General features: G+C 41.0%; 1 protein-coding gene and 1 long non-coding RNA gene across 2 annotated transcripts in view; both read right to left on the reverse strand.

Moving 5' to 3' along the window:
- JMY (junction mediating and regulatory protein, p53 cofactor) overlaps nt 1–17,680 on the reverse strand; it is a 100,685-nt gene extending 83,005 nt beyond the window's left edge. The window contains exon 1 of the mRNA XM_040449946.1: nt 16,075–17,680. Coding sequence (XP_040305880.1) covers nt 16,075–17,103 — 1,029 coding nt within the window. The 5' untranslated portion in view covers nt 17,104–17,680. The remainder of the gene's footprint in view (nt 1–16,074) is intronic.
- A 1,531-nt stretch (nt 17,681–19,211) lies between these two features.
- Nucleotides 19,212–20,733, reverse strand: LOC121014007 (uncharacterized). The gene is made up of 2 exons (XR_005783015.1): nt 20,259–20,733; nt 19,212–19,417 (listed from the first exon to the last, which is right to left on the reverse strand). It is a non-coding gene; the product is annotated as an uncharacterized LOC121014007 (long non-coding RNA).
- Between the last annotated feature and the right edge of the window lie 1,106 nt (nt 20,734–21,839).

The raw sequence follows: 21,839 nt of genomic DNA on the forward strand, positions 1-21,839 counted from the left end.
GTTTCTCTTCCTGTGCCCACCCACTATTCAAAAAGTAGCTAAGTCATGTGTTGAATCATCTATTTTTAGCTACAATTAAAAAGTAGAGTTATGAAAGTAACAGCAGCTGATCAATTTTTTTTTTAATTTTGTAAATGTTTATTTTTGAGAGACAGAGTATGAGGGGGGAGGGGCAGAGAGAGACGGAGACACAGAATCTGAAGCAGACTCCAAGCTATCAGCAGAGCCTGATGCAGGGCTTGAACCCACAAACCATGAGATCATGACCTTACTCAAAGTTGGTCGCTTAACCGACTGAGCCACCCAGGCGCTCTGCAGCTGATCAATTTCTAATCACAGCACAGTCCCAGAAAATCAGTTCTAACTGGTGGCAAAGGTGCTCACCTCCACCATGGCTTACCATCTCAAGGCTGTGGCATATCAAAAATGTAACTAGATTAAGGAAGAGTAAGAAAACTAGGGGTAAAAGTGAATGTGTAATAGCAACCAAAGAATGGATTAAAATGAATTTTTACAATAAATTAGAAACTATCCTTTTATAGTAAAGGTAGTAATTTCCTTCTTGCCAGAAAACGTATATTCACAACCCTCTATCTTTTATTCCACTTACAAGTGGATGACTTTCTTTGAGATAATGATTTTCTACCAAGTTTTAGGAAAGTTAAACTATTAAAAGAACGAGAAAACAAAACTATAGAACATCTCTCAATAATAAAGTTTCTGGAGTCATTTACCAGTGATCAAATGCTACCATTTAACAGTAAGACAATCCTCAGACACTAGGCTTCTTTGAGCTCTTCTTACAGAGACACTAAAGTAAATGTAATACACTAAACAGACACTATTTTCTGCCAACACAAAACGTTAAGTCACTATACACTTATTAATTAAATCACATTACCACTCTACGTGGATGTGTAATTGACAAGACAAAAATCAGTTACTGCATCCAAATGTTAATATATTTACGTATTATTTGCAACATGGTTTTATTCTGAAACAGAAAAGTACTTTAGAAGGCTATTATGCAGCAACTAAATACTCTTGCAGAGAAGCCCAAGGCATCTCACCTAACACTGCTAATTTATTAATTTGTTCTCTCTGCTATAAAGTTTCATGTTATTCCACATTAGATTACCTTAAAACCAATTATAGCTCCAATTAGCAATCTATTTTAATCTAAATAGATTAAATATAGAGAAAAAATAGAGAAAATACTCAAAGTCTATGCATTTTAGAACTTCAAAAGATGCGAGGTGCCTGGTGGCTCAGTCGGTTAAGCATCCAACTTCAGCTCAGGTCATGATCTCACAGTTGGTAGGTTCGAGCCCCGCAACCGGCTGTGTGCTGACAGCTCGGAGCCTGGAGCCTGTTTTAGATTCTGTGTCTCCCTCTCTCCCTGCCCCTCCCCCACTCACCCTGTCTCCCCCGTCTCAAAAATAAACATTGGAAAAAAAAATTTTTTTAAAGAACTTCAAAAGATGCAATTTAGTAAGCATTAGACTTTAGTCTAAACCTTTCCTATAACCTATGATAAAAGAATTTAACTGATCAAAGAATATAATCACTAACCTATTATAATAACTATTTTTTTATTTTGATAACCAAAACTCACAAAACCCTGGGAATAAATAAACTGTGCTGCAGACATTAGCAGGTTACAAACTGAGAAATGTGCAAGATACCATAAATAAAAAAAAAGTACAAAGAAATTGATTAGAGTTGGATTGTTTAGGATTAAGGATGTTTGCCATGTATAGGAAAGGCCTGAAGTTAAAATACAGAAAATGCAGGTTTGCTAAATTTGGAAATATTCACTGATGGACACAAACTGAGTCAGCATGTAGACTGATCTGAATGAGAATCATAACATGCCTGACACAAGAATGAATGGGCTCAAGGGCAGCCAACACAATACGCAGATGCTCATAGTAGTAGGATGCAGAGGAAAGAAGAGACAGCAGGGAACAGGGGCAACAGAAATACCAACTTGAGTTAATTTCTGCTTCAAGACCTGGCACATTTCATGCAATTCTAGAAAGTTACTTTGCTCTATTGATACACTTAGAAAAAATGAATCACAATTGCATAAAGCATTAATTAAACAAACATATTAGCCTCCGAAGAACATTTTTATCTTTCCCTTCTTTCTCGTTTCCCTAATGTATACTTTATTTTTGCCTCCTCTGATCTAATCCTGATAAGAACTAGGCTCTTAACCTATGAGGTCTCAATTATCCAGTATTTGAAATAAAACTCTTCTGCTCTCCGCAAAATTTTTCTAGCGCAAAGGTTCTTAAAGGAGTCCATGACAACAGTTAAAAAAAACTTAGAGCCTCCCTATAATCACTGCAAATAACCGTGCACCACTCCTCTCCCCAGTCTTATTCAACTTGGTTTCTTTGCCAATGATCAATACCAGTAGAGGAGGAGAGAGGGAGAAGACATCTCCTGTTTGTCTAACTATGTATGGAGTCCCCATTCTGTACCTTCCCAAACTGACTTCATTCAAGCATTATTTCTCTAACTTCAGGATTAGAGGACTGCTACTATCCTTGAAGACCATGAAATAATTATTGAAGTTCTAGACATAAAATTTAGAAGCTAAACTCTCCTGTGTAGTTTCATAACTTTGCTTCCTACTCTGTGTCAAACCCCAAGGCTGAGTGCCTTCTTATATTTTTTTAATTAGAAAGATGTTTAAGAAGCAACATAATGAAATCTACAAATATCTTCACTTTTAAATTATTGCTAAGACATGCAAATAATTACCAGCTGGTAAAAAGGAGGGACTCTGGACTAGCACTAGGGTCCTCAGGACAGTCCTAACCCAGTAATGAAACTTGATGTGTGGCCCTTGGAACTCCCCTTAGGTCTATTAAATCTGTTTCTTCAAGTGAAAAGTAAGGACTAAAGCCAAACATTTTCCACATTCACAAAGCACATTGCTCAACTCTGTTCTTGTTCTGTAAAACTGCTGAATCATTTTTATGTTATTTTGTATGTTAATCACTGATTATCTATTAATAACTATTAAAGCTGAAACCCAGTTTTATCAAGTATAAGGGCTGCTGACAGTAATTACTCATTCTGGTATTTCAAACATTGATTTACAGCCTCTTTATTCCACAGAAGCGGTAAATTTGATTTTACTCCTGGAGAAACACATACCTTTAATCAAAATGTTAGCTACATACACATGTCATGTAGAGAAGCCAATTTTTTGAAGATTAAAGAACATTAACTGAGTACCTCCTGTATACAGAGACATTGGGGAATTTGAGGCATTAGAAAACAGTAACAAAATTCATCTTTGTCTCTTAGGGGCATATAATGCACTTTAAAGGGCAGGAGTGGCTCAAATAGAGAAAAACACAGGACAGCAATTATCATACGTAACATAAGGCCTCTATGATCTCTGAATTTCTGACAGAAATTCCTGACAGTGGTCAGAAATGACTTGCTACGAGGGGGCACTTCATCTGGCCCTGGAAAGAAGGGTAGAATTTAGACCAAAAAAGGAAGACATTAGGGGTAACAGGCTAACCAAAACATGGATGTCTCAGAATGTCAGGAATCTGGGCTCTGTCTACAAGGGCAGAGGTAAGCAATGGGAAGAGTGCAGTTTGTTCTCTGTGTGGTTTTGTTTTTAGAGAGAGCGTGAGCAGGGGAGGGGCAGAGAAACAAGGGGAGAGAGAGAGAATCTCAAATGGGCTCCATGCTCAGCAGAGACAGAGGAGGCTCAATCCCACAACAAGATCATGACCTGAGCAGGAATCAAGAGTCCAACGCTCAACCGAGCCGCCCAGGCACCCCTGTGTATTTTATTCTTTACTACTAAAATTCACATTATTTCTGAATCAAATGTATTTACAAATCAATGTGTACATAAAAGTGTTTTTTTTCCTCACACTGAAGAAAATCTGTCATAAAATCAAACATATGTCATAATCGATAGCTTCTTAAAACCAACACCAGATTTGGAAGAACTGAGTAATAGTTCTGGGAACTGAGGGGAGTAAGGCATTTCCACAGAAATAGCAAAGACTCAGATTAAAGGTGCTGCTCCACAGAGATCCACAGACCAACTCAGGGATGGCAGGTGGAGGATGTGCTCTGGATAAATGGAATGAAAAGAAGCTCAATAGAGCACCCAGATCAAGGGAAAGTTGGAAATGTTAGACTTAGAACTCTAGGACGAGAGAGGTACCTGGGTGGTTGAATAAATTGAACATCAGACTCTTGAATTCAGCTTAGGTCATGATCCCAGGGTTATGGCATCAAGCCCTGTACTGGGTTTTGCACTGGGCATGGAGCCTGCTTAAGATATTCATTGTCTCTGTCTCTGTCTCTCTCTCCCTCTGCCCCTCACACCCCCCTCTTGCCCTCTCCCTAGAATAAATACATGCATGCATACATACATACATACATACATACTATTCTAGGATGAGAGATGACCACAGGGTAGAAGGAGAATAAAACTCAACTTATCTTAAGACTCCAGGAGCACACATGCAAACATAGACATCAAACACCAGTTTTAAAAACAACCTATTCACACACTACATGAGAAAATCACAAAATTTTAAAAATTATGAAAACTCAAAAACTTTATCTCCAAAAACCTTGACCTGTAGCACAAGTGATGTGCTGTAATCCTCCCTCTACCAATTTATGCCATTACACTTTCCAAAATGGCTACTTGATTCTAAAGGTATTATTGCAGTATACCAGCCCTGCTGCACTTTTCATGTCATTAAGCTAGAAAAGAGGTTTAGGACTATTTCCAGAAAAAAAAAAAAAATTGCACTAATAGTACTGTTCTTGTGTAATGACTGGGGTTAAGCTTGGCACATTATTTTCTACAATGGCTTCACATTTCAAAAAGTGAACATTATGAGACTGGTACAATTAGGTAGCCTACATATACAAAATTCAAGGGTGAGATGAAGCAAAATCTGTATTACCATCTAGATTCTGTATCCCAAATGCTTTACCTTCCCTGTAATAACAATTACAAATGCTATTTTATCTGTAGAAGAAAATATATGTTATTTATAGTAAAGGAAAAAACCAAAAGTATACCCAATTGTCCTAGAGCACATTAATTATCCACTCCTCTTCAACCAAAAAAAAAAAAAAAATATGGCAATTCTCAAATTTGACTTGTTTAAAAAAAAAAAAAAAAAAAGTCAGGGCACCTGAGTGGGTCAGTCACTTAAGCATCCAACTTCAGCTCATGTCATGACCTCATAGTTCGTAGGTTCAGACCCTGCATTGGGCTCTGCACTGACAGCTCAGAGCTTGGAGCCTAATTCAGATTCTTTGTCTCCTTCTATCTCCCACCCCCAACTGTGCTCTCTCTCAAAAATAAATATATAAACATTTTTAAAAATAAAAAATAGGGGCGCCTGGGTGGCTCAGTGGGTTAAGCATCCAACTTCTTCTCTGGTCATAATCTCACAGTTCATGGGTTCAAGCCCCAAGCCAGGCTCTGTGCTGACAACTCAGAGCCTGACACCTGCTTCTGATTCTGTGTCTCCCTCTCTCTCCATTCCTCCCCTGCTCATTCCTCCCCTCCTCCCCTGTCTCTCTCTCAAAAATAAATAAAGACTAAAACAAACAAAAACATAAATTAAGTTCAATTAGAATGACAGTATTTGGGGGGTGCCTGGGTGGCGCAGTCGGTTAAGCGTCCGACTTCAGCCAGGTCATGATCTCGCGGTCCGTGAGTTCGAGCCCCGCGTCGGGCTCTGGGCTGATGGCTCAGAGCCTGGAGCCTGTTTCCGATTCTGTGTCTCCCTCTCTCTCTGCCCCTCCCCCGTTCATGCTCTGTCTCTCTCTGTCCCAAAAATAAAAATAAACGTTGAAAAAAAAATTTAAAAAAAAAAAAAAAAGAATGACAGTATTTGGGGGCGCCTGGGTGGCTCAATCAGTTAAGAGGCCACTCTTGAATTTGGCTCAGGTCATGATCTCTAGGTTCGTGCAATCAAGCCCTGTGTGGGGCTCTGCAATGACAGCACAGAGCTGCTTGGGATTCTCTTCCTCCCTCTGCTCGTCACCAACTCTCTCTCTTCTCACAAAATAAATAAACTTAAAAAAAAATTGTAGTGAAGCTTAAAGAAAAGGGCTGTGTCTTTGTTTTCTATGGCACACCTAGCACCTGGCACAAAAGGATATGCTAAATAGATGACCAATGAGGAGATTTAAGGACTGTATGGACTTCCAGAAGTTAATCCTTACTATCTTCTTTTAAAAATATTACTTATTTATTTTTGAGAAACAGAGCATGAATGAGAGAGGGGCAGAGAGAAGGGGGGAGAGAGAATCCCACCCAGGCCCCGTACTGTCACCACAGATCTGGAAGCAGGCCTCAAGCTTACCTGAAGTGGGACTGCAGCTCAAGAACCATAAGATCACGACCTGAGCTGAAGTTGGAGGCTTCACCAACTTAGCCACCCAGGCACCCCAATCCTTACTATTTTCTTAAATAATTATTTCAGTTAGAGTATCTAGAAATCAATTGTGACCAGGGTTCTCTGGGATACTTATAAACAAAAGGGATGGAGAATATTAAAAAAAAAAAAAAAAAAAAGGAAGAGCTATAGAAAAGGCTGACTTTTAAAAAGACCATCCTATCCTGCAAAGTCGACCAAAATATTAATATTCACATGAACCAGCAACAAGGAGTTTGGGAACCAGGGATTAGGAGTTTCTACTGGGGATACAGTAAGAGTTAAATACAAACTGTCACACTTTTATTACCATTTTGACATTCATTTATATAATCTCCACCAAGATACATAAAATGGTCTTATTTGAAATTTGAAAGGTGCAATGTGTAATATAAAACCAATTCAAAAGCCAACTTCAAGGGGCGCCAGAGTGGCTCAGTCGGTTAAGCTACCAACTTCAGCTCAGGTCCTGATCTCGCGGTTTGTGAGTTCGGGCCCTGTGTCGGACGCTGTGCTGACAGCTCAGGGCCTGGAGCTGCTTCGGATTCTGTGTCTCTGTCTCTCTCTCTGCCCGTCCCCTGCTCACATTCTGCCTCTATCTCTCAATAACAAATAAATGTTAAAAAATAAATAAAAATAAAAAGCCAACTTCAAGGCCCTCCAACAAGCACCCACAAAGGCTTCAAACTGTGGGCTGGCATGTAATTTCCTAAAATAAAGATATCCATTCCCACTAATTTTTCAAGTTTAAATACTGCTGAAGTTAATTCTTAACCCCTTTCTCTCTTAATCCTTCATTTCTTTAACCCTACCTTTCATAACCTTTTCATTTAGCAACCCCACTACCAAAATTCACATCACCTAATACAAGAGAAAAAAGGGGTAGGATTTCCAATTAAAAAAATAAAGAGAAGTTAACACACTTAACTGCCCTCTTCCCCTGTCTAGCCAGAAAAAAATTAGCCAATAAGATAATTAAGAGGAATAAGTAATTAAAGGAAAGGGAGTGAAATATTCACTATTAAATGTTATGGACTAATTCTTTAAATGAGAATAAACAGCAGAATAGGTAGGTAGATTTCAGGTCTCAACTCAGACTATATCAAATTCTCTAGCTCTACCATGGGGAGAAAAAAGCATTAGAAAATATTTTGGAGAGAAAATAAATCATCTTTAAAGTAAAATACACTTGTGAAAAGGAAAATCATCACACTGTCTAAACCAACTCACCCTTAGCAACCTTATATACACAGAAGAATTTACAACAGAATATTTAAATATCAGTACATTTTTTCTTCCTGTGGTTATAAAAAATTGTATTTAATGTTTATTTTTGAGAGAAAGCACGAGTGGGAGGGGGCAGTGAGAGAGGGAAGGAGAGCATCTGAAGTGAGCTCTGTGTTGACAGCAGAGTCCAATGCAGGGCTTGAACCCACAAATAGAACCCTGAGATCATGACCTGAGCGTATGTCAGACATTTTAGCTGAATGAACAACCCAGGCTCCACCCAAAATTATTATTTTTATAAATGATTCTTTTAAGACGGACATATGCATCCTATCTCACAAATGAGCTTCATGTACCATAAATGCAGGCACAAACTTAAATTAGCCTCCTATATAATCACAGTTTTCCAAAAACACTCAGTAGCCAAACACCGTTAATGTTTTCACCCAGGGATGAGACATTGACCGTGTGTTTCAATTTGACAATGTATCAGCTAACCTCACTCCGTTTCTACAGGAAAGAGGATGGGCCTATGGGTAAGAAAGCAGTATAGAATCAATCAGGCTTGAATTTGAATCTGGTCCACTTACATGCCAGATGTTACCTTGGACAAATTTATCTACTCTCTTTGAATTTGTTTCCTCTACTGTAAAATCCCTACATCTTAGTATGATATGAAGATTAATATTAAGGGTTAACATTTACCAAGTGTTTTGCTGGGCATACAGCACTGTTCTAAGTACTTGAATAATTTTTTTTAATGTACACTTTTTCTTATTTTATGTTCATTTTAAAAAAAAATTTTTTTTAATGTTTATTTTTGAGACAGAGAGAGATAGAGCATGAACGGGGGAGGGTCAGAGAGAAAGGGAGACACAGAATCCAAAACAGGCTCCAGGCTCTGAGTTGTCAGCACAGAGCCAAACGCGGGGCTTGAACTCACGGACCGCAAGATCGTGACCTGAGTTGAAGTCGGACGCTTAACCGACTGAGCCACCCAGGCGCCCCTATGTTCATTTATTTTTGAGAGAGAGAGGGCGTGTGCGCAGGGCACGGGGGCGCGCGCCCCCCCCCGAGAGACAGAGACAGACAGGGGATCAGAAGCAGGTTCTGTGCTAACAGCACAGCCCCAATGAAGGGTCGGAACTAACTGTGAAATCATGACCTGAGCCAAAGTCGGATGCTTACTGAGCCTAGGTGGGATGCTTAACCACCTGGGTCACCCAGGTGTCCCTACATTAGATCTATTTTTAAAGGCAGCTGTATTCTCCTCACTTTACAGATGAGAGCCATATTCCGTTTACAACAGCAGTACTCCCTGACTTTACAGAAGCAGCAACCAAGGAAGTAAGAATTAGTAAGGCCCATATTCACAAAGCTATTAAGTAGAGCAAAGACTCAAAAAAACTCAAATCCTACCTCTCAACTCCTATCTACATGCTAATTTAGATAATGTATTTAAATACTTCAGCACAGTGCTTGAGCAACAGAAAGCAGGGAGCATTCAATAAAGGTTACTTTGATGACTGAAATTAAAATCTCACATACATCACTTCACACAGGTCACTCCAGTCATGGCCCCACTGGTGTCAGTAAAGAGGAAAGAGACTCACCTAGATAGGAAGGTGAAGAGGAAGAAAAGCTTAAAGAAATAACTTTAGTTACTAAATGTTTAGTAACTAAACATGTTTCATTTTTTTAACATTTATTTATTTGAGAGAGACAGAGCGTTAATGGGGGACGACGGGCAGAAAGAGAGGGAGACATAGAATCTGAAGCAGGCTCCAGGCTCTGAGCTGTCAGCACAGAGCCCCACACAGGGCTCGAACTCACGGACCATGATATCATGACCTGAGCTGAGGTCAGATGCCCAACAGACTGAGCCACTCAGGCGCCCCTAGACATTTATTTTACAAATGTAACTTCAACTTATCTAAAACTGGGAAAAGCAGTTTTAATACTAGAAACCACAGGGAAATGCACCAAAGGAAAACAAAACAAAACAAAACAAAGCACCTTCAACAACAGGTAATGAACAAAGGGAGCCCAAGAACACAAACCCAAGAACAGGAAGAAACACTTCTGCCCTCTTCTAACGCTCTCTGCACCCAAAAATGAATCAGGGCTTTTTTCGGAGCCTAAAAAAATGTAGTAAAATGAAAAATGCTGTGAGTTAAACAGTTACCTTACAGCAGGGAGACCTACACCTGGATACAAGCACATAAAACAAATGGATCAGGTCCCAACACTTGCTACACGGGGACTGTAAATCACCCATATCCTTTATCTCTAACCTCAGTCTCACCTCAGACATTAAGACAAAGGAGGGTAAGTGACAGCCCTAAGGTCAAGCCACTAGTATCAGAATTAGGAGAAAAATACACATTTTCCTGAGCCATGTTAAGTTTTCTTTCCCCTAAACACTAATTAAAAGCAGTGTAGTGAGAGCCTCTGTAAAAAATACCCTGCCATAAAAAATAAGATGAAAATAAAAACAATGGGGTGCCTGCGTGGCTCAGTCAGTTGGGCAACCGACTCTTGATTTCTGCTCAGATCATGATCTCACAGTTCATAAGTTCAAGCCCCCACATCAGGCTCTGCACTTATAGTGTTGAGCTTGCTTGGGATGTCTCAGTCTCCCCCACCCGCCAAAAATAAACAAACATTCTAAAAACCAAATCGATAAACATTAAAAAAAAAAAAACAAAAACCTGCCTCAACTAATTCCTCCACCAACTAATATGGTGATGAACCATATTCAAAATTTCTTCTGAAGAAAATGACATATTTTTATCACTGTATTCTCCCTATGTTTATGTTACCTAAATGCATTAATATTCATTATATAAACTAAGCCTCTAGCCATCACCTTCAAACACTAAAGTTACAAATAAAACCCCATGTTAATGAAGTAACTTTGGGGACGTTTGGGTGGCTCAGTTAGCCGTCCAGCTCTTGGTTTTACATGAGACCTTATGGTTCGTGAGATCAAGCGAAGCCTACTTGGGATTCCCCCTCTCTCTCTCTCTCTCTCTCTCCCATCCCCCCCCAAAAAACCCCTTGAACTCACATTGCTCAAGTGTTTGTCAAAGTTGGCCTTGTTTTATCAAGGAGGAAACATGCCTGATTTCATGCCTGTAAATATGTGGTGGACTGGGCATCATGTGATGTTAACAGCAAGTAGAGAAATGAAGTGAACATGAACCGGTTATCATGAAGGCTGCTGCTATCCTGCCACCAGCCTCCATGTTTCTGCATTACAGATACACTAACCTAAAAGCATATATTCATCTCTTTTCTATACTTTTTCTTCAGTGATGTGAAAAATGGCCAAGTTTATTTCGGCACATGATTGAAGAAAATGATTAGTATCTAAGTCATTGTTTTCATAGCCTCTACCGTTCAAGTCTTTCGTCAACTTTCAAGAATCACACAAAATTCACTTGGCTTCATTATTCCTCAACTGTGTTTACACTGTTTTTATGGGAATATACAAGCACAACAGCTCTCCCCACTGCAACTATATTACATCCTTTCTGAGCCTGCTTCTATTATTTATACCTAATCATGGGTCAAGGCACACCGGCCCAATGAAAGGCCAGTACCCTAAGGCTCTAAAAAGACTGTGACTTATCTACTCTATATATAGTTTAGATTTCAATGTGGCTCTAGAGTTTTGTAATCTTAGTTTTTCACAAAAATTAAGTCCTAATTGGGAGAAGTGATGGTAAGCATTCTTCCTCGAGCTCCTGGCCCTTTACATTAAATAACCTCTCAAGTCAGGAGTCATCTATAGCTGAGTCATTTTAAGATAGAAAGGAAAACAGCAATTAGGCACTCTTATCTAACATAAACCCACCCTTACACCCCTAGGGAACCTCTTTCTTCTGTAACACAACATGGAGACTCTGCCCCACACATACCTATCAAAAAGAAACTGAAATTAAACAAATGAGTTATTTAATTTAAAACACATTATTGAACTAATATTTTTAAATAGTACCATTCTCTCATTCTCAGGAGACTGACATCCCTTTTATTGTCTTCAACAAGGCACTGCAGAAAAAATACGTTTGGATTAAGACAAATCTAAATTTGAATTTGAGTTTGATCACAACTTAGCTGTTTAAGATTGGCCAAATCCAACATCTTCAAGTCTCAACTTCAGCCCCAGTAAAATGGGTATAAAATACCACTTATCAAAAAAGAGAGTCGGGATGATGAAGAGATAGTAAATAAGAAACTCCAATACCTAAGTAGTTCCAATAAAAACTAGTTACATTCCCTGCAATAAATGTTGAGGTGAAAACTCTGCAGAATCCTTATTACAGAACAAACAAACAAAAAAAACCAAAATAAACCCAAAAATGAACATTTCCTGAAGCCTCCTTTATACGTGCCAGACACATTGTTAAGCACTTTTTCATAGTATCTTACTTAAATCTCAAGATATCCTTTAAATATCCTCCCCTTTTCCCGGTTTTAAAAAGGTTAAATAACTAAGCAGGTCAGAGAAGTGGTGAGTCCTATTTGGAAGCCAGGTCTTTCTGACTCCAAACACTAGGTAGACTCTGTCTACAGCATGCCTTACATGGCTACTTATGAAAACACATGCAGCTCTCAGTGTTTTGTTTTCTTACTGGAAATAAAATCACTGGGAAGAAGTTACCTGAGCAATTTTATAAACATAATAAATTTCAAAGAGAACAATGATTATTAGATCTTAATCAAGCCTACTATCATAAAGTTTACTATCTAAAGGACCACAACCATTTCAACAATAGTTGTCCTTACACAGAAATTATTTACAAAATTCAGGTCATCACAGGTAAGTAAGCCATAGTATGGGCCACCCAAGCACATACACTATAATATGATCCTCAGCTCTGACCTACAACCAACACTACTGCTGCAACCATTCCAAGAGGCCCTGGTGGCACTGGGTTCAGGGATTGAGTGCCTGCTATACAAATAGCAGTACTTCACTAAACCCTTCTAAAGTCCAAGACAAATCTAATCTACCCTGTAATAAATTTCAAGATTAAAGCTCTACTTGCAATTCTTATGTCATCTAAAATTTTTTCATTAATATTGTGTCAACTGCAGCTCCTCAGATTATTTCTAGTCAACCCAACTTGTGAATCACTAATAAAACTTTTAGCAGAAAACCTAAGATTTTCATTCTTCACTATTTCACAAAACAAAGCTGTAGTATTTCTTATAACCCATATTAAATCATAAGTGTTTTCCAATACTTAAACTCCAAGAGTTATGCCCAAAGTTTACAAAGCAAATGAATTACCAGTACAGATTTAAAGCCCTTTCTGAGGAACACCTTGAAGAATCTGATAAAAGTCTTTCTCTCCAAAAATCCAAATATGTCTGTGCATATAAAACTCGGCTCACTACCTTAAAGGACCCCATTAAAGTCCATCTATAGCTCCCCTCAATTTATAGGGAATTCATCAATGCCAGATAGCAACCTCTTATTTAGAAAGTTCTTTACAGTTTTAAAACATTTTACTCCTACTTCTCAAATTGTACAGTCCCTTTAAGGAATTTACATTTATCAATTTTTAAAATTTTATTTACCTACAACTATAAATCAAAAAGATTCTTCCAAATCCTTTAAATTCTCATAATACTAAAAGAACAAAAACAAAAACAAACAAAAAAAAACAACCACCTCTCATGTTCTTGGTCCACAAATATTGAGTGCTCACAAGATGTGTGGCCCTGAACCAGGGATGGCAAAGAGAATTCCAAGATACTGTCAAGGCCAGTGACCTTGAAAAGTTTACAATCTAGCAGTACAGTCTGTTCTACTTAAAAAACAAAAAAGATAAAAAATAAAAAACAAAAAAACAACTCCTTTCAACAATTTACTGAGTATTTTGAACAAAAACAGGTGTGGTTTTTAAGCTGAAGCCTTTAAATAGATAGGAAAAGGAATATTATGGAGGAAAAAAAAGCAGAATAGACCCAGAGAAATTAAAAAGAGGGAAAACCATAACCAAAGACTAAATTTTCTAGTAACATGTATCTAAAAATGTGTTTAATTTACCAGGTACACCTGGCTTGAACACCTATAGCCACTGCCACAAATTAAGTCAACTTCAAAATTGGGAACAAAAAACCATTCAATGAGAGGTAATAACTAAACTTAACAGAATCATTAGTACTAAACTGACAAAATTTCCATAAATATTTTACTTTTAAAAAGTTATTGCAAACTATTAAAATAGTAAAAAACTTAAGCAGTTAGGGAACAACAAAAACAAGGCTGGTGTGCTCTTAAACTCCCATTATCAAGCCCAGAGCAGACGTCACTAATTAAATCACACCACCCTTTTTTCCCCACTAAGCCTCATTTCTTTCAAAATAAAGTTCCAGTAGCTATCAGGGTGAGCACTATAAGTGAATTTGTTGTTATATACTGTTCAAGCCAACTAAATGAAGCACCAAAAATGTATGTACGTATTTAATGTCCAACGAATTTACAATAAACTTCATCTGAGTTGTTTTCCAGAACACAAAATACTCTTTAAAACTTTAAACCTCTCTCCGTTAAGGAGAATTTATTATGGTCAATATAACCTTAATTAGGAAAAGATATTCTTTTAAAAAAATGTAACACTCCACCCCCATGGAAGAGTTCCAGATAACTGTAATTAATTAACTACATTTTTTGGCAATCCTCATTTTTGACCCTATTTGAATTAAACCGGACAAAATTACTTTTTCTGAATATCAACAAAACTAAAACTAAACCTGCCTACATCTTTAGAAATGTAAGAATTGCAAAATGTAACAAAAAGTGTAAGAGAAAGAAGCACTAATTTGTCCTTCCAGTTTAAAAAAAAAAAATACAGGTCAGTTTTAACAAAACTCTAAAGAAAATATATGTGACCATTTAAAATTTGTCACTTCCTTCCAAAAAGAATTTAAGGGAGAACACAGATGCCAGAAGATAAGGTGGAAAATAAAAACAGATCACTGGGACTCTAGGATCACATTACCAGGTGGGTGATGCTTAGCACTAAATAACAGGAAGGAATGAAAACCTGAATTCAGTAAGTTTTAAGAGAGCACTGTGGGATTAGGGAAACAAAAAGTTATTTCCTAAGTCTCCAAGTCTAGCAATGAAAAATACCATACTATTCTTATGAAGAAACCAGGAGATGAGCATCCTAGCCTTAATAGCAGGATTCAAGTATTACATAAACACAGGCATGGTTAACAGATGACAACACAATGTCAGGAATATAAACACCATAAAAAGGAGCATTTCCCCACCCCACCTCTAACCTCAATTAATAGTAATACTAAAAATAGTAGCTTTGAGGAAATATCTGTTAGTGTCCATTGGTAAAAACTAAAGTGTATCTTTTTTTCCCAAGATGTTTTATTTTCAAGTAATCTCTACACTCAACTTGGGGCTCCAACTCAACCAGGAGATCAGTAGTTGCACACTCTATACAGACTACCTGAAAACTAAAATATATTTTGGAATACTCTTTTAGTAAAGTTCCTTCAGCAGAAGCTGTTCTCTAGGCAGGACCTCAAATTATGCATATCTTATCTTGCTTGTAGAGCTCCGCATGCATACCCATGCAGACTTTTTCCATTATTTCATGTAATTTTAAGCCTAAGAAAGTTTGAAAAGGCTTGGTACTACTTTTACTCTTAGAAGGACACAAAGTATAATAAACATTCCTGCCCAGGGCCTTCTTTTCCCTCCCTAAAACAGGAATGAAACATGAGCCAGTTATCAAGACTTGAGAGATTCTGAGAGTAGTTATAAACCTTTAAAAATACATTTGCATCCAATGGAGAGTGGTGCCTTTTCATTTAGACAGGCCACTCATTTGGAGGAAAACGAATTTAAAATTTGCCTAAGTTGCCAAAATACATATGAAGATAAAAAAAAAAAAAGACCAAGTGTATTCCCAAAGACAAACTATTATGAGTAAATGAACAGGACCAGAAAAGTAGGGTTAACATCTGGGCAGTTACTGCTGGAAAGAGAGGCAAGAGAGAAATGAACACACGGTGTCCATTTACCTGACGCCTTTGGCCTCAGTGGCTCTAATTTTATTTCCAGCACGGAGGAGTAAACCGAACTCTTATTATATAGAACCTATTTGATAAATGGAAGAAAAAAATCTAAAGACTTATATCAAAGTTCCTTCAGAGGGCCAATAAAGGTAAAGCACGGTTTTCCTACCACTGAAAGGAATTAAGGGGGAGAATGGTAAGGAACCCATCTTCTTCCTCTTCTCTTGTCCAGAAAAACAAGTTTCCCAAATGCGCACAGTCCAGACTGAGGTTTCAACCCCCGGCAGTGAGCAACCAAAAGCAAGGACTGCTGCAGCCCAGACTAGGTTCTTACCTCCTGGATGCGCTTCCTGGCCCGCTGAAGCACTTCTTCGTAGCCCTTCTGCCGCAGCTCGCTAAGGCTTTCGTAATACTCCTCAGGGTCGTCGGTCTCAGTGAAAAGTACCTGGGACAGGATCTTCCAGCCGCAGGTGTCCAAGCCATGGCCCAGGTAGACCTGGAGCTGGTAACATAAAGTGTCGATCTCCTGCTCGGTCATCTCTGGGGCCCCCCCAAACAGCACGGTCCACATGCCAGAGGGCTCCTCAGGGAACACGGGTAGGCACTGCTCCAGCTGCGAGTTCACAGAACACAGCTGCTGGTGCACAGCACGCAGATCCTGGAAGGAGAAGAGCCCAGCCCAGCTACACTCCTCTGCCGGAGACTCCAGCTCGGCGGTAGGCGGCGGCTGCTCCGCGTCCGAGAGGGCCAGGGCTCCCGGGGCCACCTCGTCCTCCCTCACCATTTCCAGCACCTCGATCTCCTCGGAGACCGCCCCGCAGGCGCTCACTACTCGCACCGAGGACACCGGGGCCTCCGGAGGCGCCGAAGAGGCGGCCCCCGCCACATCTCTGCCTTCCGATCCCCTTCGAACCGGGCTAGTCTGGGCCCGCACTGGGCTTCTGAGAGGGCTCTCCGCCCCTTTGCCGGCCGGACTCCGCAGCAGCGGGTCCCCTCGAAGGCTGCGCGCACTCCGCGGAGAGCCGCCCTCCGCCCAGGCCGGACTCCTCCGGGGTCCCGGGCTCCTGCCCAGAATCGCAGAGGCCGTGGCCTCGGGCCGGCCCTTGCCAGCTGGACTGCCCGGCCCGCGGGTCCCGTCCGACGTGGATGCTCCGGGCTCCGCGCCCCCTCGCGCCCCCGCCTGCTCCCGGGAGCCGCTCCTCTGCCTCTGGGCCGTCCGGTTGTGGCAGGTTATGGCAAACTTGCCCTCAATCTCGTTCCAGGCCACAATGAAGACAAACTTGTGCTTCTCGCGCTCGTCGAACACATGGGGCCGCACGGCCACCCAGTCCGACTCGAGCGTCTCCTCCAGCGCGAAAGACATGGTGGCTCCGGAGCCAGGCCGCGGGGGAGGCGCCGAGGGCCCTGCCCGCCCGAAGACTCACCGGCTGGCTGCACCGCGCCCCCTGCTCACCCTCGCTGGGCGCCTTCGGCCATCTTAGCGCGCCAGCCGGCTCTCCCCGCTTGCTCGCCCGGCCCTCAGCACTCGAACCCGCCGCGCTTCTTTGTGGCGGGGCTCGCGGGAAAGACAATACGCGTCCCCGGAGCAGGTAGTTCACATGGTCACGTGCGGCTGGATCTGTTTACAAGCCCCGCGCTGCGGCGGCGCCTCGCGTCCGACCCGGCCGCCCCCAGCGCGAGGCCGCGGTGCTGCGTCTTCGGCTCTCTGAAGGTGAGGCGCGGGTCCCGCGGGGCCAGGCAGGCCGGTAGGCGGTCAAGACCGGCCGCTCGTCCAAGCGGATCTCCCCGCCCCTCCTCCTCCTTCTCTTCTTCCCGACCGCCCGGAGCCGGCCTGATGGAGAGACGCGTCTCCTAAACTCTGAGCTTCAGAATCGCCACAATGTTGCCATTTGGCTGCTGACGTAGGCTGCTCCACGAGGGACGTAAACACGGGCACGTGCCGCACGCTGGTGACGCGGCGGCGGCGCGCACACCCCGTGCGCGCGCGCCGGCTCCGCCCCTCGGCGTCCCCCGCCCTCGCCTGCAAGCGGCCGCGCGCAGGACTCTGTCCATCTTTCCGCGCAGCCTCCTTCTCCCAAGACTGGAGCCGGCAGTTGGCAGCAGTCAGTCTGCTGGCTCTGGAGACGGTCGGAGTGCCAGGTGTGCCTTGCGGTACAGGTGCCTCCGAGTCTCGAGAAGGAAGGAACAAAGTTGGAGGAACTGAGATTTTTCGAAGCCCCGTCATTCAAAGGCACCTTGAAATGTAAATGTGTTTGCTTTCGCTCTGGTGGAAGTCGGTATCGATAACTCCTATATTCAGAAAATACTCGGTAACATCACAGGAGCTATGTGCTAAACTTTACTAGGATAACCCAGATTGTTGGATTCTCCCTAACATTCTTGAGACACCGTTTAAGATATGAAAGAGAATTGTCTGAAGACAACCCAAGAGAACTCCAAAACTAAATTAAATTAAATGAAAATTCAGTCTTGTTCTAATAGTATGAATGTTTACGTTCCAGTTCAGCCGTGTTTTATTGCTTCTGATTTCATCATTGTGTACTGTTCTGTGAACCTCGTTTTGAAGTCACTGGCTTAAACCCTTTTGAAGTTGAATTCAGTTATCAGAGATCACAGAATGCACATACAAAAAAAAATCGTGTAAATCTGAAGAATTGTATTTATGCTGAAGGATGACGAAACACATTTTTAAAATTGCCTGGTGGATCTTATCTAGTTTATATTATTGGCATTCTCTTTCGCATTAGCACTCCATTCATAGTGCAGGTATTCTGCATCCACAGTAAAGTACCATGGGAATTATTCTTTTACTTTTGTCCATATTTCATTTTTTTAAGTTTATTTGTTTTGAGAGAGAGAGGGAGACAGAGGATCCAAACAGGCTCTGTGCTGTCAGCTCAGAACCCGACTCCAAGCTCCAGCTCCTGTACTGAGCCCAAACCAAGAGTTGGAGGCTTAACAGACTAAGCCACCCAGGCGCCCCATTTATGCAAAACCATTTGGATTAAAACCATTATCTAGGTTTACTTCAGTATACTGACATCTGAATAAACAGCCAAAAGTTTTAACCCTATCACTCAGGAGGACATTGTAGAACTGTAGATCTACTTGTACCGAAAAAAAAAAAAAAAAAAAAATTGGGGCAGGATGAGCAAAAAGGGGAAAGGACAGATTTTTTAACTCTTTTTTTTACAATTCTTTATGTGGAACCACAAATTTTCAAGTCTTGTAACTGAACTTGTGCTAACTCTCTAGTGCAAATAAATCAGAGATCTAACTTTCAAAAGGCAGGAAGAGAGAGACAGAAAACCCATCGCAAATCTGTATCACCAGGTAAGCAAACATTATTTTCCTGTCTTCTGCTAAAAATGTACCACTAAAAGTTTTTCTGATAAAAAGTAATGACATGATCACTAGCTGTCATAGTACATTACAGATAACTATGAATACCAAGAATGAGCATTAAAAGGATATGTTCATAGGAAATATTTTTATTATGTTTATTAAAATTGCAATATTTATCCACAGATATTAAATTGTGTCTGATCACAATAGTGCAGGAGAACATTGTTTGGTGGTCACACAGGTATTAAGCATTTTCCCCAAATACTCTGGTCACTGTGTTTGATCAGAAGGGTTGTTTCGATGTTTCTCATTTCCTCTAAGTAATTGTTATCCTAGAAATGAAAAGAAAGAAACCAAAATTCCCATGGCAGCTTACTGTATACTACTCAACAATTCTTTATTTAGGTATGCATCTGATTGTCAGTCAAGCAAGATATTTGAGTATATAAATTACTCCCTAGGAGTTAGTAACGCCATAGAAAACTATATCACCTTACCAGCTTTGAAAGGCCTTGAAAACAATTATCTGTGTGAATATTTTTTTAACTATTGAGGACTGTTAGGTAATCTGCAAAATGATTTAACTCTGTAGGCCTTTTAATAAAGACTGTAATCATTTACATAGCAATATTCAAATTACATAGCATTTTCCGGCACATTTTCATTTTATCCTCACATCAATCATGTAATGTACTTTTGAAAGGAACAAGTCTTTAGTTTAACATGTGAGAAAACAGCAGTTCTATTACTTGGGTCACACATCCCAGGACTGGAAACAGGGAATGACTTGAGTTCAGAGGCCTAATGGATGCATCTGTCTCTATTAGATTCTCTCAGAAGCAGATGCAAAAGCTTATGGGGGGCGGGGGAGGGGGCGGGCAGTAACACCTGTAAAAGAAAAGGGGCAGAAGCAGCACTGGGCAGGCTACTCCAACAGGGAGCTCCAGAACAAAGGTTATTCTTTAAACTTCCCCCATTGAGTAGAAATGATTAGGCCTTGCTCAGTCATTAACTGGGGACAACCCTGAGAAAAGCATAGGATGGTAACCAGAAATTGAAGACACAAACAGCTGGAGAGACTGTCAGCCAGCTAACCACATTCCTTGCAGCTGCAGAGTGAGTCCTTTCTTAAAAGACGATCTGATTGACACATCCCCACATCTGCCAGTTTACCTTGTGTGTCCGTGGATCTACTTCATAACATATGTGGGGAGCTGCCCCGTCAGGGCTCTGGTTGGCTCCTCTTCCTGAGGGGAAAGTTAGAAGAAGGAAGTAAAGAGACTATAGCCTCCACAGCTGTGGTTGGTCTCACAGCCAAAACTGGTACTCATTAAGTCCCTTCTCCACTGCCTGCTCTAAAATCCCTCACTCTGTTGGTTTCAGTGGTTTACGTGGTGGTGTTTCCCAAACGCTCATTCTTGAGGGGTCTGAGCTCCTGGTGACCTTACCTGCGTTTACCTGACCTTACCTCCATTACCACATCATTACATTTGTCACAATTAGGCAAGTACGTACCAAGAGGCACCCAGTCGCCACCTGAGTTCCATGCATGTTCCTCCCCTCTCCCATCAAGTAACACAAGCCCTGCCTCCTTCTGCTGTGTTAATTACCCCTAACAAGATGGTGATTCCTATTCCTGCCTGCTAGTTTCTGGCCACACAGAGCCCAAAGTGTTCAAGTGGCAGCTGTAGCTTATCATTCAATAAGGTCTTGGCTATCTTGTGACAAGAGCATATGTATTTTGAACATCAGGATCTCTAACCTTGCAGAATTCAGAGATGTGGGGCCTTCAGTTGGTCACACAAAGTGACGGGTAGGCCACTCCTGCTTCCATCCTTTGGTTCATGGACCCATGTATTCTTCCTCTTGGGGACATAGTGCTAAATAAAGTTCTGTAATTCAATGTTTATATATGTCTTGGAGGATGGTACCCCCATCCTTTTGGGGTGTTTGCCGCTGAGCTGATGCTACAGCTGTACCTTCAAGATGCCACACCAATACTCTATTTAGCCAGTAGCTTCTAGATGACACAGTATATGACATGATCACTGGACCTGTAAAATGAGTTCCCTGATTGGATCTTATGTTGTTTCATGTCTGTAGATCAGGCATTCTATAAGTGGCTTGATAGTGCACAGGAAAGGCAAACCCGTACCCAGATTAAGTTTCTAGTCCTGTGGGAAAAACCACTGCCTCTTCCAGGATGAAAATGGTCCCCTGTAGACCATTTGCTACCAAGTGGCCAGTTAGTCTCCACATTGGTGTCTGTTGCTGGCAGATTGATTCAAAGCATACAATCACTAGATTGACCTTCATAAGTGGAAGTCATGTTTTTTGACCCATGCAAAGCGTCTATCTCTTTCACTGTGATCATGTCATCTGTTTGCCTATCATGCCAGTGAATGTCAGCTAGTCAAGTTACTTTGCTTGGTCATTTGGGTCTCAGACCCTGTGGGTGCTTTCTGATGGGTATTAAAATACAATATAAAAATCTTCACACCTTGTTCCCACTCTCAAATGTCTGTCTACATGTCTCTTTTTCAGACCTCCTTATCTCTGATATTTGTATTTTTCTCCTTCCAGGCTTCTGACCGTTCCCCATTGGCCAGAGCCCATCTATGTTTTGACTCTAGGCCAGTTTCCCTTTCACACAAAGTGGATGACCAGGTACATCTGAAGTTCTGCCCATTGGGAAGATGTTTCTTTCACAAAGAGTCTCATCACCATTTTTCACAGCCACCTTGAATAAGTTAT

This window comes from Herpailurus yagouaroundi, unplaced genomic scaffold (assembly GCF_014898765.1).
Source record: "Herpailurus yagouaroundi ecotype Mexico unplaced genomic scaffold, PumYag 29, whole genome shotgun sequence".
Taxonomy (NCBI): Eukaryota; Metazoa; Chordata; class Mammalia; order Carnivora; family Felidae; genus Herpailurus; species Herpailurus yagouaroundi.